Source organism: Tachypleus tridentatus, chromosome 11 (assembly GCF_004210375.1).
Source record: "Tachypleus tridentatus isolate NWPU-2018 chromosome 11, ASM421037v1, whole genome shotgun sequence".
In the NCBI taxonomy this organism is placed as follows: domain Eukaryota; kingdom Metazoa; phylum Arthropoda; class Merostomata; order Xiphosura; family Limulidae; genus Tachypleus; species Tachypleus tridentatus.
This window is the reverse complement of record NC_134835.1, coordinates 58,718,393-58,746,009: the sequence shown is the minus strand read 5'-3', so window position 1 is coordinate 58,746,009 and position 27,617 is coordinate 58,718,393. Positions and strand designations below refer to the sequence as shown.

Below are 27,617 nucleotides of genomic sequence, written 5' to 3'. Positions count from 1 at the left end.
ATAAATTTATTTGCCCTTGTTGTCAACGTAGTTTTATCTGGTTCACGAAAAGAAAATTGTTAGCTCGTGTGAAAGAACTTGCCAATTTAAGATCCGCACCTAGAGCAATCGTGTTAGAGCACACTTTATATGACTGTAAATGTAATTTTCTATTCAAAATATTTAAAGATCTGATTAATGGTATTTCTGCATAAAATAAAATATCCTGATGCATGAGCTCAGGCCAAAAATTAACCAAGTCAGCTTACTGAGTAAATTGAACTTACTTTTATAATTACTAGATTATGTAACGAGTGCATTAAACAAATCTGTTTATGTGTAAGTTGTTGATTTTATTTTGTAATTATACCAGTAAAATTGCGTTTTAATGTGAACTAAGGAATTTGTAGTAAGTATTTTTTACCTCAAGAGTTATGATTTGTGAGACATTAGAACTTAATTATTTTATTTTATTTAATATTTCGATAATCACACTCATTATGAACAAAGAAACGCAGACCTTCTTTCATGTAAACAGTAAGTTTTTATCCATATCTTATTATTTATGTCCTATTTAAAAAAAAATTGACTTGTTGTGAATAATTTAAGTCAGGTTACTGGCATATACTTTGTATGTACGTCATACTATTCATAAACTAATATAAAATATTTTTACTAAACGTAATTAAATGATATAATAAATACTTGTGTGTCCCTAAAGAAACTGGTTAATGTTTTTTAACTTTACGACAAACAGAAATTTGTAAAAACAAACGGTTTTCTACAAATTTCAGTCATGTGAGTACTGGAAATATTCTGATAGATTGAAACAGACTGGGGCTCGGCTGGGGTGGTTAAAGCACTCGAGAGTCGCGGGTTCGAATCCCCGTCACACCAAACATGCTCGCTCTTTCAACCGTGGGGCGTTATAATGTATCGGTCAATCCCACAATTTGTTGGTAAAAGAGTAGCCCAAGAGTTGGCGGTGGGCAGTCAGTACTAGCTGCCTTTCCTCTAGTCTTACACTGCTAAATTAAGGACGGCGAGCACAAATAGCCCTCTTGTAGCTTTGCGCGAAATTCAAAAACAAACAAAATGGACTGGATTGTTTTATAATGGTTTAGTGTGTTTCACTAAAACACTATTACTGCTTTCTGTGACTTTATTTTTACGATATTTAGTGTCTGGTGCTTTAATAAGAACATGCAGTAATTTTTCTATCACCCTTTTTACCTAGTTCACTTAGCTGACAAATATTATTTTTCTATTTAAATCTAATCGCACTTTGGGACCTGTGTTTTATGCCCCGTACAGCTTTTGGAACTATTTTATCCATTGTGGTGCTCCGCCACAGCCACGGTTACACATTATTGCCCAACACTACAGTTTTCATTATAACAAGCTTCTGTAAAAAACAGTGTGGTCAGTTTTAGATCCAAACTTCTGGGCACTCATACACACACACACACATACACAGTGTACACAGTCTTTGAGTTTCAAAAGACATTTTAGGTGCATAATCGTGATGTCATTTTACGGGTATGTCGAAAAGAAATTATATGGACATGAGTTTCGTTTCTTATGGCTCACACAAACGTTGCTGTGGATTTCGATGTATGACCTGACAATCGTCTTTTCTTGTACATTTCTTCAATTATACCCAAACCTTGTCCAATATCGCAACAAACTTCCATTTCTCCTGTACAAAGTACCCACCCCTCTTGTAATTTAGCGGCAAATATGAGGAATTAAAAAGATCTTTAAAAATCTGGTTCCATTACTCACGATGCGCAGATCACAGATAAACCATTGTGTCACTTTGCGCTTGAGAACAAATAATAAAACAAACTAATATGCAGGACATCTTGTTTCAACAGTTGTTTCTAGTGTTTATTTTTCTCGTTATTGTTTCTTTGGAGAAGCTAGTACGTATTATTATTATTAGTTTATAACGGTATTATTTCAGTGAGTTATGTATAATTTATTGGAATAGGGCAAGTTGTTAGTAATTATTCTGCAACTGAATTATTTCCTGGTCAAGTCTACCAATTTCCAACAAAAAACGGTTTGTGTTTTTCTTATAGCAAAGCCACATCGGGCTATCTGCTGAGCCCACCGAGGGGAATCGAACCCCTTATTTTAGCGTTGTAAATCCGGAGACATACCGCTGTACTAGAGGGGGACACAAAAAACGGAAAACGTTATAGCGCTCCTGCTTGTTGTAATTTCTGTTTAATTGGTTATACATTCTGATGTGTATGCGCCAGTGCTTCTTTCCTGATGATTTTCGCTATGCAAATACACTTTCAGGGGAAAGATTGTCACATCTTCCAACCATACATCTTTCTGTTACACGTCGCGATATTGTATTATCGAGTGTATGTGCGTTTTCTTTCAGCAAAACCACATCAGACTATCTGCTGAGTCCATCGAGGAGAATCGAACCCCCTTGATTTTAGCATTGTAAATCCATAGACCTACCGCTGTACCAGTGGCGGTGCATTGTCGAATGCTTAGATATTCACCGTCAACTGAATTGTATATAGGCGCTCATTTTACAGTGACATTCGCATGTACAAATCGCTCTTATAAAATGCAATTAACCCTAGGTATTTATATGAATTTTACACCAGCTAAACAATGTTACAAAGTGTAATTTTTGTACATTATTATAAATATAATAGCATCAAGAATATTTCATAACTAAAATCCCCCCAATATCTCAGCGGTATGTCTGCGGACATACAACGCTAAAAACCAGGTTTCGATACCCGTGGTGGGCAGACCACAGATAGCCTATTGTGTAGATTTGTCCTTAATACAAAACAACAACAACATTGTGTGAAAATATTTTGTTAATTCCATTTTATTGTTACTGTTGTTTAAGTGGCGAAACTGAAAATCTATAAGTTTTCAATAAGTTAAAAATAATTCATGTCAAATACAACCATATTGCAGTTATAAAAATTTTACAAATATTAAACAACAGGCATCGTTTGTTTTTAAGCGCTTGTCTCTGTCTTTGTTTCTGATTTTTAAACATTGGTTGATAAAGCCTCGCACTGAAACTTCGTTGTTATGAACGAAAACGCTTTAAAATTTACCCTGTTCAGAATGGTTTTACTGGAAAACACAGTTGTTATTTTAAAACCTAGTTCTACGTTACACGTACATTGAAAATGTAAAGCGATTTCAAATAGTATATTTTTCAAGAACGCAGTCCTAAAATGGCGACGAATGTAAGTTAGTATTTTGTGTTAGAATACTATGAGTACCATGAGTGAGTTTTCTTAAGTCGTTAATTAATTCAGAAGTGAAGAAGTGGTCGAAAATATAACTTTCCCCAGCGTCCTAAAAAGCCGGTGCCAAACATGAGTATATTTATTGTGCACTTTTTGCTTTCACTCATATCTTGATACACATTATATTGTCATATGTGTTTTTCCACATCGACCTACCTGCTGTGTCCACGGAGACGAATCGAATCCCTTATTTTAGCGTTGTAAATCCGTAGACTTAAAGCTGTCCCAGCAGGAAACTACATTGTTATTACACACCTTTCTTACTCAAACGATCTACTTGGTACTGTTTGTTCTCGGTATTGAAGTAGTTTTGTTATTAATAAGAAAGATAGTGTGCATATCAATCAAAAAGAGTTTGAGTCCTGTTATTTTTTTCCGGCAGTCTTTAAAAGGCATCATACATAAAATATAACATTGAAGGCCTGTTTATAATATTTTTAAAGAAGAAAACCGATTTAAATCAATAATTAATATTCACTGATTATTGGTTTCTTGCAGGATTTACTCAAGGAGATGTTGGATTAGCAATGGGTAAACTCTATGGGAATGACTTCAGTCAAACTACAATCTCTCGATTCGAAGCCCTCAATCTTAGCTTTAAGAATATGTGTAAACTCAAACCTCTTCTTCAGAAATGGCTCGAAAATGCTGATACGTCTTTTAGTAACAATCCTATGCCTCTTACAAATGTTCATATTGCTCCTGAAACAATATCACGGCGACGGAAAAAACGAACCAGCATTGACACGAGTGTAAGATTTGCCCTAGAAAATGCTTTTAAAGAGAAACAAAAGCCTACTTCAGAGGATATTTCTCAGTTAGCTGACTCATTGTCTATGCAGAGAGAGGTCGTTAGAGTATGGTTTTGTAATAGGAGACAAAAAGAAAAGAGAATTAATCCTTCAGTAACAACAACAATGTCGTCTCCTGTAACCACAACTTACCGAGTTACTGCTGACACACTTTCTAATTCTTCAAGCCATTTGCCGACCACAAATACATCACTTAGTACAGTTCCTTCAGTTACTGACGTCATCACCTTCCCAGCTTCCTCATTTCTTCCAAATTCTTAAAGTGCCAATCAAGAAGCCTTTGCCATATTGAATTAAAAGAAGGATGGTACACTTAAGTGAGAATTAAGAAAAGAACACTCAATTCGTTATATGAACGTTGTACAGAATCTACATGGCAATATTTTAATGAACTGAAGCGGTGTTTGCAGCTTCAAAAATAAATATCTAAAAAAATAATCAAATGACGCTTGGAAGATCCAATTAGAATGGCAAGAAAAATTACAGTTACGAGAGAAGATGAACCAACTCATAAATAAATATCACGTCCTTGACCTAAAATTTTACGTACCTCAACCGAAGTTTTCTTGTCCTAAATATTCTAATGTTCAAAACGTATATTGTATAATATACATTATGTACGAAATAATAAGTATTGTTTATAGAAGACTCAGGGATATTGGTATTTTCCTCAATTAGTAGTAGTCAATTAACACTTTTATATACTGATATATCCCATATGCATACCTTTATATATTATATATAAACATTTATATATATACTCGTTATTTTTTCCTACATTTCAAGACCAAATAACCTCACTTAAAACCGTGAGTTTCAGTTCAATGGCTATTCAATTTTATGTTAAAACGTTCTGGATTCAGAGTCTTTAGAAAAAGATAAAAAAAAATATGTCCAGTAATTGGTAGCCATTTTTTCTGCACCTCTGGTTAATGTGTATCAAATAAAACTTGGCTCTTGTTTTCTGTAAGTCGTATTTATTTAGAATAGCAAAATTAAAGGAATACCAAACGGATATTTTTAAATGTGTGTACGTAGAAATGTTATATAAACGTTATTATAAAATAATATTCTACATCACCAACATGATGTTTGTTGATCCTCAAGGAGCATATAGTATGAGGTTTCATGTATAAATCTTTAGGCTATAATATGTGTTTTGTTGTTGTTAATTTTTAATATTTTGTTCAATATAAGAATCTCTAGTACCAAAAGTAGTGTTAGTGAATATTCTTAAGTACTTTTAGTTAACATCATAATAAATTTAATTTGTTACAGTTTCGTGAAATTAAAAACAGATGTGATTTGATTATAAACCAGATTTATTGTGAGTTTACGTATATATATATATTATATGTAAGCATTATTGAACAAGCATTCAAAGATATGTCAAAACTGGAATCAATACTGAAGACTTATTTCCGTTTCATATGATAACAATAACCTTCAGACCAAACGTTTTGTGTTAACTATTTTTTTACATTCAACACATGATAAAGGGCCAGGTTTTATATTTTTTTTCTGTCATCGTAAAATGTGTATGTTGTTCAGAATTTTAAAAGTGTTTATATATGGATCTCTCCTAGGTACGTTTTCACATCATTACGTACAATTTTTCTGGTCCTTTCACATCATTATAACCTAAACCTCTTTGCACGAAATCGTTCAACGCTTTTCAGTATCTATGAATCAAAGATAGAAAACAATGTCAGGATCATAATAAGTACAAATCCAAAAATGTTATGTACAAGCTGTGTTACCCGTATGTTTCTAACGTCGTTGTTCTTTCACATAGAATATATACAACTTAAAACATAACCTATTATTATTTGGGAAAATATATATAAAAAAATCGTACATTAACTGAAAAATACCGTTGTCTCGCCCTCTCTCTGTTATATTTTAATTGTTTTAAAAATAAATATGTTTTTATTTTGTTATTATTTACCCCAAACTGTTGTTCAAAGTGAAAAGCAAGTATTTGTTAAATAAAAATTAAAAGTGCTTTACGTTTTGTGTAAATACAGTTACTATACGAAATGTAGCTATTGCAAATTAACGATATTCTCTCAGCTGTATGAACCTTAACAAGGTAATCTATCCGAAACTAGTAACTAATGTCCTCAAGAAGAAGAAAAAATAAACAATTTCACGTTTCTAAGAAATGCTGAGTTAATCACACTTTGTATGCTTGTATAGTGGCATGGAGGTTTGAACGATATGTTAGTGCCTATGTATTGTGAATTCCCAACCATTCGATAATGCAGTGACACTATAAATACAATGATGACTGAATTTTTGTGTCACATGATGAGATTTCTCATCAATGTAGTAAAAAACAACAACATGCATTTCGAAGAAGAAAGCTTTTAACATTTCCCATGAAAGTGAAGGAAAGAGCACATAGGTACATGAGTGTATAAGACAGCTTATGGCCTCAAAACCTCTTTCCAACAAATCTGGCGTGGCATGGCCCGATGGCTAGAGTGTTCAACTTGTAGTTTGAGGGTCGCGGGTTCGAATCCCTATCAACCGAACATGTTCGCTCTTTCAGCCTTACAAGAGTTACAACGTGACAGTCAATACCATTATTCATTGATAAAAAAGTAGCCCAGTGATGGTAGTGGGTGATGATTACTAGCTGCCTTCTCTCTGGTCTTGCACTGCTAAATTAAGGACGGCTAGCGCCGTAATGAATATGAGTACATATCATCTGCTTTGAACAAAATGATAAACAACGCTTTGAAGAAAACGAAGGCTTACAAGCTGTCCTCCTATGGGTCAGCTGTAATTGTACGGAACTAATTCGCTAACATCTGGGGTTCGATTTTTCGCGATGGACACAGTAGATAATCTAACGTGGCTTTTCTCTAAAACAAAAAAAAAAAAAAAACAATAACTTAGAAACTTTCAGTCAAGACCTGAAGTCAAAGATTGTTTTATAAAAAAAGATGAAAGAATATTCTACATACACAGTTGGTAAAAAAGTAGCTCAGACGAAGAGTTGGCATTAGATGGTAATAACTAGCTGCCTTCCATCCAGTCATATTCTGCTAAATTAGAGACATCTATCACAGATAGCCCTCGTGTAGCTTTGCGCGAAATTCAAACAAAAAACCATCTGGTAACAAGTTATAAATTTAGGATGTCTTTCAACTCAAGTTGAAAATTACAGTTATTTGGAATTAGCAATTCATACTTATTCTTGATGACGAGAAACCCACTTGAATTAAAAATGTATCTCAGAACGTCGGTATGGGTATTAACACTATTATTGATAAGAAGAGAACAACGTTTCGACTTTCCTAGATCATCTTCAGGTTAAGATAGATAGAGTTTGATTGTGACCCTTGACGGACACATGTCTATACTAATTAAAAACCTAACATCCACTTTCAACGCCCCATACAATCCTGAGAGTATAAACGGTCAGATTCAAACTCTCTCTTTCTTAGCCTGAAGATGACCTAGGAAGGTCGAAACGTTGTTCTCTTAATATCAATAAAAGTGTAAATACCCATACCAACCGTTCTGAGATACATCAATACATACTTATGCCTACACCAGGGATAGTCACACAAAGTTAAGTCTTTAAAGAATTTTTATTAATATTTGTTTTGCTGTATGTATCACTAATGTTACGCGGTCTTTGTAGTATTTCATGTTCTTCATTACTTTTATGTGCCTCATTTTCTAGGGGCACAGCGGTATGTCTGCGTACTTATAACACTAAAAATTGGCTTTCGATACCTGTGGTGAGCAGAACACAAATAGCCCATTATGTTGCTTTCTTCTTAACTACTAACAAGTGCTTTTTCTTAGAGCAAAGCTACATTCGGCTATCTGCTGAGTCTACCGATGGGAATCGAACCCCTGATTTTTACCGCTGTAACAGCGGGGGAGAACTACAGACAAACGAAATATTTGTGTGTCGTATGAGCCACCCGTAAATTACTTTGTGTGTGTGTGTGTGTGTGCGTTTTTTTACAGCAAAGCTACATCGGAATATCTGCTGTGTCCAAAGAGGGAAAAATTACTTTGAAGTGACACGTTAATATTTGAATTCGTTTTTCCTTTAATTTTTATTAAACGACTAAAGAACTAGAATTTTCGAAGTTGCACACGATTAAGCAAGCATTTTGTATCAAACACACCAGATCGGACACAATGTAGCTCACCACTATTCATTTATATATTTTGTTTAAATGATGTATTTATTTCACTACAACCCAAAATAAGATTATTTTCACCACACTTGCAAAAATAAACGCAAATTTAAATATTTCAGAGAACGTTTATTGACACAAAAGGGCAAATACAAGGTGACTTTTATTGTGATACATAATAGCAATAATAATAATAAAAAGACTCATATCTTAAAACAGCTTCATAAAAATATATGGTACTGACTTACATTTATATTTTAATTTTATTAAATCGTATTATCTATTCTTTCGTCATTATATTGCATTTATGGTAGAATTTAAATTCAGTATTCAGTGTTTATAGAATATATCTCTCCACATTTCTTCCTTTTAAATTTTAGAATATTTTGATCTGATTTATCCTGTCACTGAACTGATGAAGGCCCTAACAACAGAGTCATTAGTTCATCAATAAGAAGTATATTTGGATACCATTTTTATCTTCGGAAAGTAGTATCCTTTTTAACTGTGACTCTCCTAGAATGCAACTTGGTTATTTCTCAAAATTAAGTCTACAGCATTGTGAATGACAAGAACTGGGCAAATTGTTAATTATTGAAGTATCTATGAGCTAGAGTATATCCTGTTCTTTGTTGTTAAAAATGGTTTTCTAAGTTGAATGTTTGTGTTTTCTGAAGTTTATAGGTCACTCTCAGTACAAGCTTGAAAAACAATTTTATAAATACACCTATGAATTGCTGAATATCACTCCACTCCAACGTGTATTTTTCAATGTTAGTGGTTTAGGGTTTTTAATCTCCAAAGTTTTTTGTATCTCTCTGCTAAAGTTTCCCAGAGATGTAACCAATGTTTTCAGATTTGCAACTTTGGGTATACGTATAAATATACAGGGTATTCGAGAATTTTGGAAGCCCTTTTGAAAAATCATACTGTTAAAACTATTTAATAGAGAAACTACGGTTGTTCAACTTACAACATCGATAGATGACAAAATATGTCCGAATAGTGCAAGACTTTGGTCTAAAGCAAAATTACAATTAACAAGGAGAAAGTGAGATGTTTATTGTTTTGTTTGCTTATCTGTTGTTAAGCACAATGCTACAAAACGTTCTAACAAACGAGGGGGATCGAAGCTCGTATTTAGCCCAGCCACTGTGCTAAAGGGGCATATTTATTGCTGCTTTCCAACTTCAAATCCCTGATACAGATGTAGATAGAATTCAGACAATTTTACGAATGCGACCACCCATACTATGGTATTTGTATCTTGTAAATAACGTTGAACATTAATCTTCACATCCATCGAACTGTGTTTCTCTACGTTAAACTGATTTCTCGGTACTAATTTTCCAGAATTATTGTACACACAAAGCTATGAGGACTTGTGCAAATTGGTAACTTTTGTCTTCGAAGGAAAACATAGTTTAAGTCTGTTTAGTGCTTTAAAGACCTAATTAAGCTGTAACTGTAAGAAAACTTTCATTTTTTTCCTTAGGTAATCAAAAGTCACTGTAAGGAAGTGAATCATTATTTTCAGTACATTGTGGATAACTTACTCACACTAAGTTATAGGTAAAACATTTTTATAATAGAATTTTTTTAATGTTAGTCAACTCAGTAACTTATAAGCAGATTAACAAAATACCTTAATTAGTTTTTGTTGTTTGTAAATCAAAAATACAAAGCTATCAAAATTACTGTGTCATTCTGCAAAAAAACATTTATGAAACTAGAATGTGTTCGATATGCTCGTAATTAATTTGTCGAGATGTGAGTTCTGCAACTGATTCACAGATGTCAGCAGCAGAATACAATGGTGAAAGCGATTTAGCAGCAGCTCTTGACTTCGAAGAATCTCAATGAGGTTAGTCAATGTGGTAGCCAAAAATTGATTTTAATGACGTGTTTGCTCCAAATTCGGAGAAAAATTATACGGTGAATTGTTGAGTTATCGTCTTGGGAAAAAAAAATGGGAAAAAAACTGTAGCATTATAGAATGAATATTACACGGACAAAATGTTTGGGTATACTCTTGATATTATTGGCCCTTCTAAAGGAATCAAAAGACACACACACTTCAACGAACGCTATTCACCTGCACCAGCAGTGTTCAGTGTCGGAAAAACACCATTATATTTAGGTGTCTTGAGAGATTTTATTTATAATGTTACTTTGATATCAGCTCAACAAAAACCGAGTGAACTGTTTTGTTTGTTTTAAATTTTAAGTCATTTACCCATAGTAATGCTGGTGATAAGCCTAAATAAAATGGCGATTGATTTGAAATAGGTTTGTTAGTTGTTGTTCATCATATAACAATCGCCACACCTAAAGTTGAATTTCGAGAGAACAATTAAAAGTACGCTGTCACCTAGAGAGTTTTAAGCGAAAATTCCTGAGTGCCTTCTGAATCCGATGAAGACTTAAAAGTAGCCTAGAAAAATGATTTAAAGACATATAAACAGTTGAAGACTTTGAAAAGACTACCGAAAATGTACATAAAAATGTTTTTCCTGAAGCAGGTGTCACTTATCTGTAGAAAAGAACTATTGAATCTTTTTGGCAAAGAAAGAAACATCAAAACAAATATAAAAGGTGTTGAAACAACAGAGTATAGAATCCCAATATAGATAAATGTCTTTATTCCACTAGCACAGTTAAAGACTGGAAAGAAGTTCATCATTGTAGTACTGAATTAGTTTATTGAATGTCATTACACCAGTTCTTTATTTAACCTAGAATATGAAAATTTGGATCGAAAACATGTTAAATTTACACTGGATATGCCCCTTTACACTATAGTTGCAAAACCAATGACAGTAATTTAATGTAAAATTATAAAAACATTATAACATTACATTTTTCAAAGAAAAACTCTTTGAAATATAATTTCATTATATCATGATGAGCAAATTGGCTTCCAACAGTTGTAATCGAATGTTTGTTTGTTTTAAGTTAAGCACAAAGCTACACAATGGGTTGTTTGCCCTTTGTCAATCACGGGTATCGAAACCCAGTTTCTAACATAGTAAGTCCGCAAACATACCGCTATGTAACTGGGAGGCAATTATTATCAAATAAATGTACAGTCATTCAAGTGTATTGTCACATTTTCGTTAAGAGTTTATGTTTGATATGACACAAATACAAAGAAATATTAATAAACAAATTGGGCCAGCTAAAACAAGTGTGTCAATTCTACAAAAAAGGGATAAATTTTACAGATTACGATTTTAAACATCTGAGGTCCAGTTTTCATGAGGGCCCAACCGATAGTTAAAACATATGAAGAATTATCGGTCTATCTCGTTGTTATAAGCAACAGAAGAGAAGACCCAATAAAAAACGAGTTTCTGGTGAAGTTTTAAAAAATAGGACTTTATTCCATAGTAATATATTATTAAATGTAGTGTTTGGATATACAAATGTGGTTTAGACCAGTCTAATTGGAACTTTCTAAATGTGTCTATTCCAGAATGGAAATTTCAAGAAATAGAGACTACGTATATGAATAATCTATTGAACGGAGATACTAACAGCGATACTAGGTACAGATATCTAAATAATATTAAACGATGGAAATCACTGCAGGTCTACTTGGAATTATCTAGTAACTAATTATATGGTGACATTATCATAAAAAATTGCACTTTTTGAAAACGTTGTAGATCTTGTAAAATTATCATTAGTTGTATTATTTTTCAATAAATTTTTGTTTTCTAAGTCATCCTTTTCTAAAATAAGTTTAGTTAATTCTCTAATTCTTAACATTACAATGGTAATGTAATTGTTTATTTTGTTCATTCTTATGTCAGCAAAAATAAGCATTACAAATCAATTGCATGTACATGTTTTCGTATAATATGCTTAGATAAAAGAAACTTGATTTTGATATGAAGAGAAGATAAAGAGGATAGATTAATTTAATGATACGTATCAACAGTTTTAACAGAGGATACTGATTGCTAGATAACTGAATTTTTGAAGTAAGGATTACACCCATCCTAGGTAGTTTTGGCTGTAAAAAAATAATATCTCAAAAGCAATTTATAAAACATCTGAGCTTTTAAAATTCCAAACTAACTAAAACTACTTGCTGATTAAAAACTTCATTACTGGTGCACTAAAAATCAATCATGTATTAAAATTTAATTATGGTGAAGAGAGTCTTTGTTAATCATATATGATGTAGCCCATTTGTAGATATTTAACAGTGCAAAGGCTATTTTCTCTGAGGGAATAATTCCAACATCAAAAAAATATATATTAATATAAATTAATTTGCCTAAATTAGGTCACAGTAATAAAGAATCAAAAGTAGGTGCATATGTCATTATAGAATTTCGATCAGTATCTACTTCACTGAAGCAGCCGCTTTAGAAATTTCTATAGCTGTTAACTTTAAAAATAATTAGTGGAAACGTTTTCTCACTTTAGAAGTTGCTACAGCAGTTAACCCAAAAGGGAGATAGTCGGATTTTTTTTTTTTTTTTCAATTATACACAACTATAAGAGTTAATTTAAAAGTAACTGGTTTGAAAAAAAGTGAAAAAAAAGATAAAAACGTTTCCTTTTAACAGTTAACTTAAAACAGAAGTAGTTACAAAAATATGTTCACTCTTTAGAAATTGCTATGATAGTCTGTTTGTTTTTTGAATTTCGCACAAAGCTACGCGAGGGCTATCTGTGCTAGCCTGGGCCTGGCATGGCCTAGCGCGTAAGGCGTGCGACTTGTAATCCGAGGGTCGCGGGTTCTCGCCCGCGTCGCGCCAAACATGCTCGCCCTCTCAGCCGTGGGGGCGTTATATAATGACGTTCAATCCCACTATTCGTTGGTAAAAGAGTAGCCCAAGAGTTGGCGGTGGGTGGTGATGACTTCCCTCTAGTCTTACACTGCTAAATTAGGGACGGCTAGCACAGATAGCCCTCGAGTAGCTTTGTGCGAAATTCCAAAACAAACAAACAAACAAACTGTGCTAGCCGTCCCACGAATAGTGGGATTGACCGTCACATTATAACGTCCTCACAGCTGGTAGAGGGAGCATGTTTGGCGCGACGGGGATGCGAACCCGCGACCCTCAGATTACGAGTTGCACGCCTTAACACGCTTGGTCAAAACGAAATTAGTTGATTGTTTTTTCCACCTTAGAAACTGTCAAAACGGTTAAATTAAAAATGAATTGGTTGGATAAAAAATGTTGCCAATTTATAAAGGCAGTTAACTTAAAAGAAATTTAATTGAAGAAAAATATTATTTCTCCAAGCTCTTAAAATTCTCCTGTTATCATGTTATTATATTGCCTTTTGATCCTTCTACTCAAAATGAGGTTTGATTATTTTGAGTTTATTTTCTTTTGAGGTATAACTTGTTCCCAATGAATTTTCTAAATCAACTTTTTGTTAAAATTCTACTCTTAATTTAATAACTGCATTATCTTTAGGAGATGAATTTCAAACTAATGAGAAAGATATACGTTATTTACTATTTCCATCTCTCTTTAAATAAATTTAATTTATAAGTATAATTTATACTTGATTTATACTCTCACTCCGATATTTTAATTAAACAAATTTTACTGACGATATAGGGATTATTTGTTAAGATCCGATGTTATGCTAAACAAATAGAGAACGATACAAGCTTTTATATAATATGTAGCTTAACGTGTCGAATCCTTCAAAGTTGAAAGCAAACTCCTATTTTAATGATCTTCAATGTATCATTTTGTGCATGGGAATCGAACCCCTGATTTTAGCGTTGTAAATCCTTAGACTAATCGCTGTCCCACTGCTTTTCAGTTTTAATTTTTCCAGTTGACCCAGAGCACTGATTTAGACAAGCAGAATTTCCTGGCAATATACTACATTCATGAGAGGAACACGTTGTTTGTACAAACCGATACATTTTCAGAAGTGCGACTAGTTTAAAGAAGAACCTGATTTTAAAGTTCCGAAAACAATTCGTGTATGTAAAACATTTAACAAATATGACAATACTGGAAAAATTGTAAACCGTCACCTTAAATGTTTTGGGAAGTAGTTCCACTCTGAGTAACAGTGAGTGCCCTTCACCATAATATGTTCGCTATGTTTTAATAATGAGGCTTTAGGTCTGTTATGTTTTTGTATATGTGTGTGTGTGTGTTCCTTGTTTAAAGTATATTTGTTTGTTTTGAAATTTCGCACAAAGCTACTCGAGGGCTATCTGTGCTAGCTGTCCCTAATTTAGCAGTGTAAGACTAGAGGGTAGGCAGCTAGTCATCACCACCCACCGCCAATTCTTGGGCTACTCTTTTACCAACGAATAGTGGGATTGACCGTCACATTATAACGCCCCCACGGCTGAAAGGGCGAGCATGTTTGGCGCGACGGGGATGCGAACCCGCGACCCTCAGATTACGAGTCGCACGCCTTAACACGTTTGGCCATGCCGAGCCAAGTTTAAAGTATATACAAATATATTACCTTTAGGAATACTCAGTAAACGTTTATGAGTCATGTATTTTAGATGCTTAACTAGTTCTGATTGAATATTTCTGTACATTTAATACCAGCCACCTTTTAAAAATCTGTTGCAAACAAAATTTCATAGACCTGGGAACAAAGTAATTGAATTGTTTTGAATTTCTCGCAAAGCTACACTAGGACTATTTGCGTAATAAAGTAATAACTGATATATTTTGAATGGGGTTTCAATGACTATTTGTTATTAAATCACAAATATGCTGGAATGCCTTAAGCTCATATAAATCTACTATGACATCAATTATCTATTCAAATAACTAATACATATTTTTGTTTTCTCAACTCAGCTGATCTTTATTCACACAAGTTTATTTGCCTGTTTAAGTAAAAAGATTACCATGGTCTAGTAGCGCCGTGTCCAACCTACGGATTGAACCCTTTACTTTTGAGTTATAAATCCTCATAATTACCGCTAAGCGACTGGAGAGATGGTCAGTCACACAATAATAAGTCACTTTAACATGTTAATATAAACGTATCCTTTAACGTAGTTTAATGTTAGGCACATTCTCAACACTTATAGCACCCAATATTATGCTTCATAGCATATAACAAAACCGTAACTATATTTTAATATAAATTATATACTGTTATGAGTTTATGTATATCATTTTCGACATCGGTTTTTGATGCTGACATTTTTTTCTATTTGCAGTCGTATGTTTGTATGTCCATATCAAACTAAGAAGGTCGAAACATTGTTCTGTACTTTATATTAATTAGTTTTTATGCCCAAACAAGCCGTGTTGATAATAACTGGTATGTTCATAGTTGTTTTTTTTACGTTTATATGCACATATATAAGTACATTAATTTATACATGTATAATATTCTGTATCTAGATAATATTATCAAATTATCTTTCTTTTTCCCATGCCACATTACAATAGAAAATTATCTGAAAGTAAATACCTTAAATATTAAACGAGTTATAAAAATCAATTTTATTATAGCAAACACATCATGAATATCAAGTATGTTTGTTTTTTCTACACATTGCCTAACATCAAAATATGGCTAGATTTAAGGAGTTGTGTTCTTTCCGTAATGGTACAGGAAATGAAAATTATTTCTTCTTTCTGTTTTAAGAGGATCACAAATCATACATCTTTCAAAGGTAAAACATTTCTTTACAATGACTGTGTTAACAGTTATTATTGGAGGGTTGTTTATTTTGTTTTATTTCTAACTTCAACTACCTTTATATTGAATATATACGTATAGTTAATTTAACTCAGTAAACTTGGCATTAATATACAAAAGAAATATTCTCCGAAAACACATCTCAATTCGATCATAGCGTCATCTATCCAAGAAAATAAGTAATAGAATGTTTTCATTCTAATCGCCATTGTAACAGAACAGAGTTATCGCAATCAGAAATTTTAAGTCTCGAGCGTTCGAAGTTTAATATTTTATAAAAGCTTAATAAGATTATTCTCATATCTATATATATTGTTTTATTTTATAAATATGAATGCAAGTTCAAAAACTGCTGAGCCAAAAGCAAATATACGTGCTACGTCACATAGATACTGATTGCAGGACTTTTTATGACTACTCATATGTGTACAAAAAGCAAAACATGACGCTTCAGAATAATAAATGGCTTATCAGTGAACGTAGGCTAATAAAAACTTCGGAATATTGTAAACCCAAGTTCTTGCGCGACAAATTACGTGTCTTGATAAATTTCTCTACTTAGACTAATGGAATGATTTAATAGTTTTAATATCATTACAAAAATTAATAAGTTGTGAAAACAGTTAATATCATTCTTATGTTATAACGTTTATTTTTTTAAAGACGGTATCTCAAACGCATTAATCGATGAAAATACTTAGAAGCGTTTTTTTTAATTTAATTTCGCGCAAAGCTACACGAGGGCTATCTGCGCTAGCCGTCCATTATTTAGCAGTGAAGGCAGTTAGTCATCACCGCCAACTCTTTGCCTACTGTTTTACCAACGAATAGTTTGATTGACCGTCACGTTATAACACCCCTACGGCTGAAAGGGCGAGCATGGAAACTCGACCCTCAGATTACGAATCGAACGACTTAACCCACATGGCCTTGCCGGGCTTTAAAGAAATATGGAAACATTTAATTTCACTTATTATTAACTACATCCGGAATTAAAACATGGGAAGAACTACAGTAATTAGAACTTTCAAAATACTCAGTTAATCAGTTATATAACTAGTTTAATATGATCAAAAACTTAAGAAAATATTATTTTTAAAGGTTAGAAACATTCACCACTTCGGTTGTGATTTTCAATTTACCCTAGTAGTACTTAAATCGTGATTGATATCTTTTTGTTAGCACATTTAGAAAACAACAAAAAACTTCAAAATGACCATCTACTCAATTATATGCACTCACTGTAATTGCTTTCTTAGAAATTTCTTTTTTGCTTTTACTCAATTGGATCTTTGTTTAAACGTAGTTTTAACATTTATGCATCTCTAAAGAAACGTAATAAAGGTAACAGACGAACACCAATTCAGTAACAAAAAAACTCACTGGGATTCAAGAAAGTATAAAATATAGAAATGTACTAAGCACGTCGCATAAAGAGATAAGCACTTCATATAAAGAGAATGGGTTGCTTAATTCTAGCAGTAGATATTCTTCTCGGATTTGGTTAAAAAATGATTAAAGCTTTGATACTTCTTAAAAATGAATTTATGTAATGAATATATAAAATATGCATTTGCTTTCTAAGTGTTTTCTAGGCTTTCATGTTTATACAAGAAATATTTCGTTTTTAAAAATGCTAAATCATGATTTTCGTGGTGAAGTGCCCTTGATATTATTTACTTTGTAGTTACATAAAATCGTGCGAAACGCTGGCCTCACAAAAGATGTAGATTCATCTACTATTATGTGTGCTGATAATAAAAATCAATTAATTCATTAAACGAATATTAATTTCAGTTTTTATATCTTCATCTTTTCTGTATATGTAGTAGTTATTGTAGAAGATATTTGCAAGATGCTTAGTTTCATTTTCACAAATTATCATCTATATCAATACGAAATTGACAGAAACTGGATAGTTTCTATGATTGTAGCAGGAAATGAACTTGTAATTCTACTGTAATGATGCGTAGTACATATGCTTTCCAGTGGCGTACAGAGAATTTTAATATTTCCTTTGTAACAAAGACTAAGTAGATAAAAATTGTACAGTAGTTAGAAATAGATTGCCCTACCAATACCGAGTTACCAGGGTTCGCAGCAAACATATTACGGTAAATATAATTTGACATTTTATTAGACACATACATTGACCCTATACATTCCACCATGCTGTACGTCACCGATTGTCCGAGTTATTTCATCAATAAAAGTCGAATTCGCTGAAAGCAAATAATTTTAAATCATGTTTCAAAAATATTTATGATGTTATAATACGTATGGTACGTTTTGACACTGACTTTTTTCAACTTTAGATATGAATGTTTACAAGTTTCAAAAACTATTTTTTAAAAATCCTAATTATAGAAATGATGCTGTCTTTTATTTGCCGTGAGTTTAAATACACCAGATATAACAGTTTATATTACATACAATTTATTCCAAATACCTATTCCACAGTTGTTGAGTGTATCTTTTGCTATATTTTAGGTGTATTATTGACTAGTTAGTTATATGGTGTTACGTAGACACTTAGCATATAGTCTTCATTTTAAATTGCCAGCTCCTCTACATGTGTTCCATTAACCTCAATGCAACACACGAGTCGATCAAAGATGGTTTCTTAATTTCTCAAGCAATATTAGCAAATTCCTCAACTTTTTCTCTGTCTCTTCTGCTTCTCAAATATTATTTAATTATCTGCTATCGATCTACTTTAAGAAAGTTCCTCAAGAAGTTATTCATATGGACCTCCTCGGCCAAACTATGGGTTAAAAAAAAGCACGATTTAAGTTCATCATAATCTTCCATAATTTCATGAGAAAGGTCGCCCCTCTACTGGAAATAATTTTTAATTTCGTAATACAGAAGATTTCTTCTCAAAATTAACTAATTACATTCTTAAATACATTTTGTATATCAAAGTACTCCAATAGTTTGTTTTTGTAATGAAGTCTACTAGAAAGTACTCCCATATTGTTTGTTTTTGTTTTGTAACAATGTCTAGTAGAACGCACTCCAATGATATTTTTTGTTTTGTAACTAAGTCTACTAGAAAGTATTTTAATATTGTTTTCTAAGAACGTTCACTATACATACTGTTCGAATATCATTTGTTTTATAACCAACTCTGCTATACAGTGGTCGAATATTTATATACAATACCAGGTCCACTTTATAGTGCTCCAATATCTTATAAATATATATAACTCCACTCTATAGTGCTTGAATATAGTTTCTTTTATATTATAAATTTGCTACATATTACTGGTAATTTTATATATATATATATAACAGTCTCCTACATAGTGATCGAATATCTTAGTCACACACATAACCAAGTTTGCTGTGTAGTGCATGAAAATATTTTTTCATACTATACAACCCAACGCTGCTATTTTGTGCTTGAATATAGTTTCATATAACCTTGTCGAATGTACAGTGCTTAAATCCCGTTTATTCTATAATTATGTCCACTATACTCTGCTTCAATAACGTTTGTTTGATAACTAAGTCTGCCATATAACGTTTAAACGTCCTTTTTCAGTGATGACGAGAAACCCACTTGTTGAGAAATTTATATGCAAAAACAAAAACTCAACATACTAAGAAACCAAATAAACACAGCCATAAAACTATGCTCACCAGATAAAATTAACGATGAATTAGACAAAATAAAACAATACTTCACCAACATCAATAAGTTTCCTCCACAAACCGTAGAAAACATTATACGCACACACCTAGACAGAAAGCAAAATCAACCAACTCAAGTTAATACAGCTCACGAATCAAAAAACCACGAAACCATATACTGCTGTATACCATATATTCCCGACATCAGCAAACAAATAACCAACATTTGGCAAAAATTAGTAACAAAATATGACATTCCAATTAATACCAAATTTATTCAAAAACCCGGCACAAAACTGAGGTCTATACTATGTAAGAAACTACACTGACAAACACCACACCAACATTATTTATAAAATACAATGTGATAACTGCCACGACTTCTATATTGAGAAACAAGTAGAAAATGGAAACCAGATTCAAAGAACATAAAAGTCACCTTCACACGTTTTCGAACACTGCAAGTCAAATAAACACAACATAACCATAGAAAACACTCAAATACTAAATAAAGAAACAAACATAAACAAACGTAAAATTAAAGAAGCCTTACTTATACAACAACTTAAACCCAAAATAAACCAATATAAAGGAACGCCTTTATACCTATATTAATAAAATAAATAAAATTATATATTCAAACATCTAATACCGCCCTCTACATTTCGACACACAGTTACACAACCCCTTTCAAACATGTGGTCAGCTTCCGGTCAGTTACCTCTTTCTTTGTGAACCTGACGATGACCGAAAAAGGTCGAAACGTTGTTCGCTCTTCTATGTAAAGTGTTTTCTCAGCCCAAACGAGCCGTTTTTGCATATAAACGTCCTTTTTGTTTATATAGAATGGCTACACTGTGCTTGGATATCTTCGCTTTTTGTAACCAAGTCCAATATGCAATACAGTGCTTTATTTTCAACCGTTTATTTAGTAACCAAGTCCGCTATATAGTATTGATCTTTTTGTAAAAAAATCCGCTATAGATTCCTTGAATAACGGTGGTTTTACAACCAAGTCTGCTATGCACAATGCTTGAATATTACACACACACACACGTACATAATCAAGTTCTTTGTATAGCACTTCATTACCTTTATAATATACCAATGTCCGCTCTGTATAAACCGACCCCTCCGTATTGTTTTCATTATAGTTTCTTTATATAGCTCTGTTGTCTGGTGCTTGCATATTGTTTTTCTTATAACCAAGTCCGCTATATACTGCTTGAATATCGAACATTTTATAATACATAAGAACTGTTTGTTTTACAGTCAACCCCCCCCCTTCATTACTTTTTTAATTCGGCGACACGTACGTTAGAACGCTAGAATGTGAGGAGGTGAGAAAACACTTCACCCCACATAAAAAACATGGACCAACTAAAGTGAGGAAACGATAAAAAGATGTCTACAAACTCCTACTAAAATGTATCACAAAAGAAATGTTGAGAAATTAATACGAAAAACTTACAATAATATAAAAAACGAACTTTAGGCGAGAACAAAGTAAATTAGAAGAGAAGTTATGTAACGTGAAGAAATAAATGACAATGAAACAGTATCGTACCTAAAAAAGAAGTCTGTAGACCACAAACATTTCTACCTTCCCCTATACATACATATGTATGTATGCTGCTTTATTTAAATATTCAGACTAATATTATAATTTTTGAAATCATTTACACGAGATAACGTATGTAAAGATTACATAGCTTGGTTGACATGGAAACGTTACGTAATTATGTAGCCAATCAGGCACAAGTTGACGCGCTGTCCTTGATAACTACCGTTACATCATAGAAGTGCTTTTTGTTAGTTTCGTGTGTGTTTTAACACTCCTACGAAAAGTGGGGCCTAACAGGCCCCAGATCAACTTGAAAGGTTATTAATATTAGGTTAATAATTTTGTATTTAAATGAAATTGCCATTTAAATCCATTAATGAATGGATTAACGAGATTCCCACTGTCCCTATCTACTATCTAGCGAAACCACAGCCAGGGGAACGGGCTTGGAGAAATCAGGACTAGAAACGTCTTTTCGTAGGAGTGTTAAACTAATAGTTTTCAAACGGATAAAATGAGGTGATTAAATGTACCTTGTATATCACATCACACATCTCAGAGCCCATATGACCAGGTTTGTTGTTTATAAAAATATGCACATTTCATATTCTTTAAAGCCATTGTACAATAAAAATTGTTCAAATGGTTAATTCCACTTCCACAATAAAAGTTTTAACTTCAGACAAGATTAAAGAATGACTTGGTTATATAAATAGCAAATCTAGAATCTAATATTCAAACAAACTGTTCATTTCCGCTTCTACGTAACGTTATTTCTCAACATGTTAATATAAAGATTTTTTTTTACTAAAATGCTGAACTCAATCCTTACGCAAAACTCTTCAAAATGACAAATTTTACAAATATTCGATAAGAAACAGTTATGTTGAATATTTTGGATTGGCAGCAATTAATACACCTCCTGAAGATTCCAATCACTTTAACTACAAACTAACTTAATTTCAACTAAAAACAACTTTTATTTTGTACACAGGTAAAAAACTCAACGTTCGAGTGGCATACCTTTTTTTGTTTGTCCATTCTACCGCCGTATTATTACGTTTAGAACAACTTAAAACTTTATATTCCTCTAGTATCAGGTGTTACAGCCTATAAAGTTTACACAAAACAAAACTGAGAAAATTCCTTGCTTTGAGGTTTTCTCGTTTCCTTTTTCATAAACTCCCACATGTCTAATCCTTAGATTAATTTAATCAGCTTCCGTGTAAAATAAACCTATTCACACACGTTTGTGTTGCTGCAACTTTCGAACGTTACCAAACAACACTAAATTTTGACTTTACATGTAAAACGCATTCGATTATATCACTTTTTACTATTCAGGACATTTAACAAGCAGAATTCAAAAACGTTCAAATTTTTACATTTTATTTACGTAAATATCGACAACATATATGTACATATGCATTACACAACTATTTATTTATAAAAATATTCACACACATTCACACTGATTGCTGGTTTCAAGGACAAAAGTTTAAACTGAATAACTAAAAAATCCTGCAGTTATCTTGAATTTATTCTAGGTTACATACCTTTAGTAAACTTAATATAATCTACTACTACAGTAAGTACTAATACAAGTGGACCATTTACGCAGTTATGCTTCTCCATTATCTTACCCTTCGGTAAATATGACGTCTGAGTAACATCAATCACACATCACAAATATACGTCTGGTTGTAATCAACTTGTATTTGATCATTTAATTAAAAAGAAAAAACTTACTGACTAGAATTACAATATTCGAAGTGCACATTTAAAAGCCCACGTTAAAAGTATGGAAACTTGTAAAGCTTACAACTAAATACATTTCTTAATTTAAAAAGACGAATATTAACACCAGTATGCTTCATAATAAACAACCAAACGTTATTCGATCTAAAATTCACACCTATACATAATGTACACGACTACGCAAAATTTTGCCGATTTTAAATATTAATTTCCCACATATTCCGAAAAAAATGAAGCATTTTACGCAAGTCCAAACTTTTTATACACTTTGTCAAAGACAATTTCACACAAAGACAAAACTTACCAAACTAAAATTTCAAAAAGTGATCACGAAATAACACTACTTAATGAGATGACAGTCTTAAATGTCGCACGTTCCTTTTAAACTAGTGTTACATAAACACATTCTCCGTTCCTTTCATTACTAGCGAGTAAAACTACTTGGAACTTGTATACTTGGTAACAGCCTTGGTACCTTCCGACACAGCGTGTTTGGCTAATTCTCCGGGAAGCAGAAGGCGAACTGCAGTCTGTATTTCCCGACTGGTAATGGTGGATCTCTTATTGTAATGAGCGAGGCGAGAAGCCTCAGCAGCAATTCGCTCAAATATATCGTTCACAAAACTGTTCATTATTGACATTGCTTTACTAGAAATGCCAGTATCAGGATGAACTTGTTTTAGCACCTTATATACATATATGCTAAAGCTCTCTTTCCTTTTCTTTCGTCTCTTTTTCTTGTCCCCAGCACGAACAGCTTTTTGGGCTTTACCAGCTTTTTTCACAGCTTTACCACTTGGGGTTGGTGGCATAATTACTATAAATTACAGCAACGTATCCCTCACTTTTACTTACATAAACAATCACTCACTCACAACAGCTCCGCTTACGTTTCGAGACTTAAATTTACTATTTATATCACAAGAAGCGATTGTAGTCAATACTAGCGCGGCCGTACGAGAAAGCTATCTCAAAGTTTATCCAATCACGTGATAATGTTTTCTCAGGCTAACTTTCATTGGATAAGTATTCAACAAATGAGGAGTCTTAGTTACGATCTTTTAATCCCAATTTGGTTCAATTTCAAATAAACAACGAAAATTATTTAAATTTTTATAGTAACTACATCACACTTTCTTATTTCTTTAAATACTCATTTTTCATCAAGACAATTAATTTTTTATTAGTCACTAAAGTATACTAACTTCATAAAATGGTTATCTATTTACCATATCACTACTTCTGTACACTTCTTTTTTGCATTTTGTTTTGCTATAAAAACTAGTACTTAATGATTTTAAAATATAACAAAATGAATGAAATTACTTAAAATGAAAATGAATTAAGTGGTAAAATCTTTGACCAAAGTAATGTCCACTTACTTAATTTGTATATATATATAGCGATTTTTAACAATTTTTCTGTCTCCCGCTAGTACAGCGGTATGTCTCCGGATTTACAACGCTAAAATCAGGAATTCGATTCCCCGCGGTGGGCTGAGCATATAGCCTGATGTGGCTGTGCTATAAGAAACACAAACAATTCTTTGTATTTTCATATTTGATCACGCTAAAATGTGTTTGTTTATTAAATATAGACAATCCTAAAATAAAGCATGGATATGATAACATTTCATCAGAATATCTTTTTAACATAACCTCTTTGGGTTCAGGGGTAAATTTCTAGATTTACACCAACAGAATCAAAGCTCAATTCAGTAGACTCCGTCCAAACAGACAAAAATGTGGTTTTCTCTCTACAAAAAAGACGCTTTTTTAAGATTTCGTTTAAAAAAATAGAAGAATTGTGAAAGTTATCAAACGTCAACAAAATGTGATGGTGCTATTTATTCAAATGGATTATTATTCTGCAAAACAATCATTATTTCAAACTATTATAAATGGATATTTGCTTTAAAGTTGACAACAGTGTTTAGTTTTTAAATGATATAAAATATAACATTATATGCCATCAAATTATATTCCTGTCTTGTAATCCACTTTCTGTTGACGGTAATGTTACAAGTGCTATCTATCGGTTATAAATAGTAGTTTAAGCATGCAAATTTTCATCAGGAGTGTGAGGACGGAATATCTCTTCAACGCTTATTATATATAATACGTCAATATAGTTTCCTGGTTCTAATACTACAAACAACAAATAAAATATGTTCTACAAAAGTCGGCAACCGAAGAAAATATGTCTATATTCACGTAAGTATAGTAGGTGCTTATTTGTGTGTGAAAAGATTATTAAATGTGTTTACGTTGAAATAGGTACTCAAAAAAGCAGAAAAGCTTAAGATATTTTTTAGATCTTTACATGAGCACATACAGTTTCCGTTCCAGTTACCATATATGATGTGTTACAGCACAGCTTGACTTACCCGTGACTTCAATATTTTATAAAACTTCCTATATTTTAGTAATTTTTATCTTTGTGAATTATAATACCAAACAAAATATACGAAATACCCGGGATGAATGACCCTGTACCATTTCAAAAGTATAGACATTTTAATGTTAAAAACTAAACAAAAAACTAAAATTGCAAAACGAGTATTCTAACTTTGCACGCCAAGGAATCAGCTTAACAGCATGTACCATCTAAAACTTTGCAATACAGTTTCATACATGTGCATTGTATGTTTATAAACAATACATCAAACTTTCAGGTTTCCTATTAACATGAGTTAGAACTTCAACTATGAATATTATTTACAAATTTATATATGTGTACATATAAATAATTAACATTTGTAAAACTACAAATTCTTAACAAAATAGGAACTTTGAAAAACCTCAGGGTTTTTCTCAGTTTGTTTAATAATGCTTACTTATTTTTGTCCATGCTCACGTATTTGCAATTTGAAATTTATTTATATCTATACATTATTTTCTTTTAAAGTGCACATTTGTTTTAAGCTAAGTCCACAGACTCATGCCACCTAAGTACCCAGACAACCTAAACAAAGCCCTATAAAAGGAATAAAGCCACCTACGTCCGCCAATAACAACATTCTTTCAGTAAATACTCTCTAGTAATTATGTTCTTATCCTCCCTTCCCTCCCGAGTCTTACATCGACCACCTTTCATCCAACTCACCAACCCTTTTCCCCCGCAAACTGACACCTCCGTTGACTCTCCGGCACCACATTACGTAGTTATAAAGAAACTCCGCGCCGATATTTCTTTCATCTGGCGCCCCTTCACCAGTGAGGATGAAATTCACACCCTGAAAGATTTGTCCTCAGCAAACCACCTTCCTTCAGACGTAATTCCACCAAGAAGAAATCTGAGTCACACTAAGTAAACATTATTTTTATCACTCCTTCCTCGTCTTTCATCTTGTTCCAACACCATCCCGGATTAATCGGGCACTTGTCAGCTAATTTATTCGGCATCTGGTCAGTAAAAGTAGTTTTTTCTCGTAGTACTCCCATTTCATCAAACACACACACACACATTTAAGTCTCTAGACATTGAATTCATAGATCCCATTCCATCGCACTGAAGGACCAAAAGTCCAATAATGGCCGTTGATTAGAAGTAAAACAAGTCCACATATGATCTAAACTCTCTGTTCCAGAGACAGGCTTCCGCCAGAGAGTAGTTAACCCTGTTCTATTCATTATGTAAATGAGCAACATGCCCTTAAAAGACCCAAACTCTGGGTTTCCATCACCGTTCGCCGACGACGTTGCGACTTGGAAAAATGCCCCTACTCCATACATAGCAGGGTCAAAACTTAAAACACTATTTACTAATACAGAAGAATACTGCCAAACATATCGCATAAAAATAAATGTTCCAAAGACCATTTACTGGGTTTCACCAAACTTATATATGAATGCAACATTTCTTCAAACTACAAAATCAGCTAAATAGGCTACCTAATATTAAACCATAAACCTCATAGTAGTTTCAAACTAATATTAAAAACGTTTTTGTATTATTTTTAGAGAGAGTGAAATGTGTTGACTGTATATACTGAACTGTTCGTCAAGTATGAGACTTTGTAACATTGAACATAAGCGACGATAAGCACAACATAAGAATAATAATGAGGATACTTACATTTATATTGCGCTGACAGAGGTTAGAGCAAAGTTTCATGACCGTAAGAAAAAATAAGTCAAGAACAACATCGCGTGGCGGTAATTTAGGTTAACGTTTATTTCATTCCTTGAACGTTCTTGCAACATATGGGTTTTTCCCAAATATTAATGAAATCTAACAAGAGGCCGTCAGAAACGTCTGTTTCTCTTCATCCTACTGCTTGGTTGAGAATTAAAGAGCACCGGACTTGAAGTTACTTTTATTTGCTAAGGTTTTATTTGCAATGCTTGATTAAGAGAATTGCGGAAAGTCAGGAAAGGCTGTAAAGGTTTGTTTGTTTTGAATTTCGCGCAAAGTTACACGAAGGCTATCTGTGATAGCCGTCCCTAATTTACCAGTGTAAGGCTAGAAGGAAGACAGCTAGTCATAACCACCCACCGCCAACTCTTGGGCTACTCTTTTACCAACGAAAAAGTGGGATTGACCGTCACATTATAACGCCCCCACGGCTGAAAGGGCGAGCATATTTGGTGCGACGGGGATTCGAACCCGCGATCCTCAGATTACGAGTCGAACGCTTTAACCCATCTGGCCATGCCGGGCTCAGATGTAAATGAAAAGGAAACAGAGGAAGAGGAGCTTTGTTGGACGGTTTCTTAACTGTGGTCTCAAA

At 33.0% G+C, this 27,617-nt stretch overlaps 2 protein-coding genes and 1 long non-coding RNA gene across 4 annotated transcripts in view; 1 reads left to right on the top strand and 2 right to left on the bottom strand.

Annotated features, from left to right (window-relative positions):
• LOC143232233 (uncharacterized) overlaps positions 1–6,038 on the top strand; it is a 126,252-nt gene extending 120,214 nt beyond the window's left edge. For both annotated transcript variants that reach the window (XM_076467394.1, XM_076467393.1), the window contains one exon: positions 3,780–6,038. In XM_076467394.1, the coding sequence (XP_076323509.1) occupies positions 3,780–4,354 (575 nt within the window). In that variant the 3' untranslated portion in view covers positions 4,355–6,038. The remainder of the gene's footprint in view (positions 1–3,779) is intronic.
• LOC143232234 (uncharacterized) overlaps positions 1–27,135 on the bottom strand; it is a 40,249-nt gene extending 13,114 nt beyond the window's left edge. Inside the window, exon 1 of the long non-coding RNA XR_013017455.1 lies at positions 26,963–27,135. This is a non-coding gene — a long non-coding RNA (uncharacterized LOC143232234). The remainder of the gene's footprint in view (positions 1–26,962) is intronic.
• On the bottom strand, positions 22,496–23,792 carry LOC143232232 (histone H2B-like). Its single transcript, XM_076467392.1, has one exon. The coding sequence runs from the start codon at positions 23,695–23,697 to the stop codon at positions 23,323–23,325; it is 375 nt and encodes a 124-aa protein (XP_076323507.1). The 5' UTR covers positions 23,698–23,792; the 3' UTR covers positions 22,496–23,322.
• Positions 27,136–27,617: the final 482 nt, after the last annotated feature.